Source organism: Polyodon spathula, chromosome 20 (assembly GCF_017654505.1).
Source record: "Polyodon spathula isolate WHYD16114869_AA chromosome 20, ASM1765450v1, whole genome shotgun sequence".
Taxonomy (NCBI): Eukaryota; Metazoa; Chordata; class Actinopteri; order Acipenseriformes; family Polyodontidae; genus Polyodon; species Polyodon spathula.
Window position 1 is genome coordinate 24,719,118 of NC_054553.1, and position 4,114 is coordinate 24,723,231.

Genomic DNA, 4,114 nt, shown 5'->3' on the forward strand with positions numbered 1-4,114 from the left:
TACACAGAGTAAGGAACTTTAATTAAGAAGCGAATTGTACTATATTTACATAAAGGACACTTTCCTAAATGATAAATTACAGTTTACAGTTTTAGTGCACTTTAATTCATTAAAGTGCACTAAAACGTTAGCGATGTATTAATTGATATCACCTAATCTTTAATCATACATATCCTAATGATCTTAATATTATTATAATATTACAATTAATAAAATTTAATATTGATCTTTTCTTTTTTATTCTTATATTCACCGTCATCAATAGAAAGAAAGAAAGAAAGAAAAAAGAAGGATAGATTATACTTTAGTAAATTCACGAATCGGTAATTGTAATGAAAGACATATTCTACACGTTAAAATGCAATCGTTGTTAAAATAAATATCACATTACAATACAAGTGACAATATTACAGTAGTCATAGCATTCAGTCAGTTGGGAGGCGTGTGTAACTTACAGAGAAACTCCCGTGTGTTTATAAAGGGGCGCTTGTTTTGGTACACCTGAGCACTTATTCAATTGTCCCTTGTGTGCCGTGTAGTAAAGCACATCTTGTGATGGGATGCTCAAAAATTGTGGGGCGAAGCTTCCCTATCTTTGTGATTGCTTTAGTGTTTGATGTTGCTGGGATTACTCTCCTTTTACTTGGAATTTTTGCCCATTTCACATATTGGGACTTTTTCATTTATACCGGAGCGATCATAATATCCCTGAGCCTCGTCTTTTGGATATGCTGGTACAGTGTCAACCTTGAGGTATCTTATGAAGAGCTGCGCTTAGCTTGAAACTTTGTCACTTACATGTAGACTTGTTGAACTACAAGCAATACTAATGAAACCGTGAACATTTCAAGGGTAAAGGATTCCCTGGAAATCCCCCCGCTGGAGAACAGAAGAAATCCCGAGAGATTTGATTACTAAAAGGTTTGTTGTGAAAGCAGCACACGTCTGCGTGCACTATATAGTAGAACCGATTGTCTCTTGTAAAAGTGTTTTTTGAAATGGAGTGTGTCCCCTTTATTTCTTAAATGCAAATTACGGGATGTGGGAGTCACTGAAGAGGGTACATGAAAAACTTTCTTTTAAAAAAAAACAAACTTGCAGTTAACGATGTGATGTAACTGCGAATTTTCTTTTAATGTAAAATACATATACAGCTCTGGAAAAAATTAAGAGACCACTGCAAAATTATCAGTTTCTCTGGTTTTACTATTTATAGGTATGTGTTTGGGTAAAATGAACATTTTTGTTTTATTCTATAAACTACTGACAACATTTCTCCCAAATTCCAAATTAAAATATTGTCATTTAGAGCATTTATTTGCAGAAAATGACAACTGGTCAAAATAACAATAAAGATTCATGCGCTCTTCACAAAGACAAATCTGCCCGATTCCAGCCTTGCTGAAGCACCCCCAGATGAGTCCAATTTTCAGCTTTGCCCAACACCTGGTTGTCTAATGGTTAGACGTAGACCTGGAGAGGCCTACAAGCCACAGTGTCTCGCACCCACTGTGAAATGTGGTGGAGGATCGGTGATGATCTGGGGGTGCTTCAGCAAGGCTGGAATCGGGCAGCTTTGGCATGAATCAAGCCAAGTACAAGGTTGTCCTGGAAGAAAACTTGCTTCCTTCTGCTCTGACAAAGTTCCCCAACTATGAGGATTGTTTTTTCCCGCAGGACAATGCTCCATGCCACACAGCCAGGTCAATCAAGGTGTGGATGGAGGACCACCAGATCAAGACCCTGTCATGGCCAGCCCAATCTCCAGACCTGAACCCCATTGAAAACCTCTGGAATGTGATCAAGAGGAAGATGGATGGTCACAAGCCATCAAACAAAGCCGAGCTGCTTGAATTTTTGCGCCAGAAGTGGCATAAAGTCACCCAACATCAATGTGAAAGACTGGTGGAGAACATGCCAAGACACATAAAAGCTGTGCTTGAAAATCTGGGTTATTCCACCAAATATTGAATTCTGAACTCTTCCTAAGTTAAAATATTAGTATTGTGTTGTTTAAAAATGAATATGAACTTATTTTCTTTGCATTATTCGAGGTCTGACAACACTGCATCTTTTTTGTTATTTTGACCAGTTTTCTGCAAATAAATGCTCTAAATGACAATATTTTTATTTGGAATTAGGGAGAAATGTTGTCAGTAGTTTATAGAATAAAACAAAAATGTTCATTTTACCCAAGCACATACCTATAAATAGTAAAACCAGAGAAACTGATAATTTTGCAGTGGTCTCTCAATTTTTTCCAGAGCTGTATATGATAATGTTGAAGAAGTGCGTAATAACGGAAACTGACACAGTAAAATACACACACACACACACACACACACACACACACACAGGTTTTTAATGAATGACGTTCTTTAAAATTTAATTTTGAATTAGTTGAAAAACAAAATACCTATTTTATTTATATATATATATATATTGATTACATGAATGTATTTCTGCTACCGAATGCGTTTTAAACAGTTGTTCGCTATTGTATAGCGCTCCTTATACCAGCGCTAATCATACAACAGTCAGTAGCATTCAAATCTCACAGACCTTTGCAGTGTGCTTACGACTTTTGTTGTCAACGGTTTAGAACAGAACATACACAGGTGTTAATCTTTTTCTTAAAAAAAAAAAGGGGGGGGGGGGGGTTGTTGCAGTAAGAGCATGTAAGAGCAGTAAGAGCATAAGAGCAAACAATTTACAATTACATTTTTTAAATCGTGTAGTTCCATAGTCCTACCTGTTAACGTCCTGGGTGCATTGATTCCTTTTTTACAACAAGGTTGAGAAATAACTCCCACCTGTATCAGTGTAAAATGTCACTTTGTATTTGGTATTTATGAAATGAATTTGAAAACATTTTATTTTTTTCTTTAGGAAGGAGTTTAACTCAAGATTGAAAGGTCACAAAGACATGCACCATTAAAGAAACTAACTACAGATAATGAAGAGATATACTTTTGCATTCAATTAGCACTTTATTGTGTGTAATATAACCAAAATAGACATAAGGCTGCACATTACAAGATGTCCCTTTTTGGAGTTTGCACAGCACATGGATACATCTTGTCCTCTGAAACCATTCAAGCTATTTATTTCACACAGAATGGACATTTATGGACAATTATGGAATTTCTGTTGGACTTTTGGGTAACATTGATTTACAGTAAATGTCCTCCAATGTTTTTAAATTGTGACCTCAAGTCTAAACCATGAGATCATAACCAGTCTGTTTTGTCCGTGTGCCATACTATTTGTAAATGCGATGCCATCGTCACAATCAATAACGAATTTAAATACTACTGATACTGTTCACAGATGTTTACAACTGTTCAATGTAATTGCGTTTGAGGTGACCTTGTTTTGGCTGTAATGTAATTTAAATATAACTGTCTGGATCTTTTAATATACAGTATGTGTGTACTGTATGTACACGTGTGTATTCATGTGTTTTTATTCATATTGCTGGGATGTATAATTGTTGTATTGTTTTTTATTGAGAATTAAATAAAATGAATGTAACATGAATGCTACTGACCTGAAGAAAGGGAAGATAGACATACACATTTCTGATTCCAGCAGTGACAAAAGTCCACATCATGACAACAATCTACAATTTCATGTTTTCAAACCTAGCATGCATTAGCTTTAAACACAAAGCATATTTATATACACCAATACTCTACCACCAGTGGCAGAGCAACAGGACAGTTTTACACCCTCTCTGTTTGGCTGTACCAGAATCGAAATACACTAAATCAACAAAATGTTTATGACAGAAGATATTCAGAAACATGTTTGGTTTTTTTTTTCACATCGAGAAAGCACACTCAAGTGAGCAATAACAATAAAGTGTTATTTGTGAATATGGCCAAAATACAGTGGGTTGTTTTCCTAATGTGTGCTTATCGAGTGTTTAACATGACTTATTTAGACAAGTGCTTTTAACAACATTTCAACACATAAACTTTCTTCGCTATATTGTTATACTGACTATTAGTTTCTACCTGCATCATTGTTTGATGTACTCATCTGTTCAACCGTGAATGGTAGGCATTTCTTTGCAATATTTGTCAACAGGTGTAAACTGACATCCACTTTT

General features: G+C 35.5%; 1 protein-coding gene across 2 annotated transcripts; it reads left to right on the forward strand.

Annotated features, from left to right (window-relative positions):
* The first annotated feature begins 352 nt into the window (after positions 1-352).
* Positions 353-3,878, forward strand: LOC121295362 (transmembrane protein 238-like). Of its 2 annotated transcripts, none has more exons than XM_041219877.1 (2): positions 353-921; positions 2,890-3,878. In XM_041219877.1, exon 1 carries the CDS (start codon positions 556-558, stop codon positions 781-783), a length of 228 nt encoding a protein of 75 aa, XP_041075811.1. In that variant the 5' UTR covers positions 353-555; the 3' UTR covers positions 784-921; positions 2,890-3,878. The 2 variants fall into 2 exon arrangements, with proteins under 2 accessions (XP_041075811.1, XP_041075812.1); XM_041219878.1 differs by lacking the exon at positions 2,890-3,878 and adding an exon at positions 1,678-1,718.
* The last annotated feature ends 236 nt before the right edge of the window (positions 3,879-4,114 follow it).

Bases quoted from the DNA above. Each gene is read 5' to 3' on its own strand.
- LOC121295362 (XM_041219877.1), top strand. From the start codon at position 556: ATGGGATGCTCAAAAATTGTGGGGCGAAGCTTCCCTATCTTTGTGATT.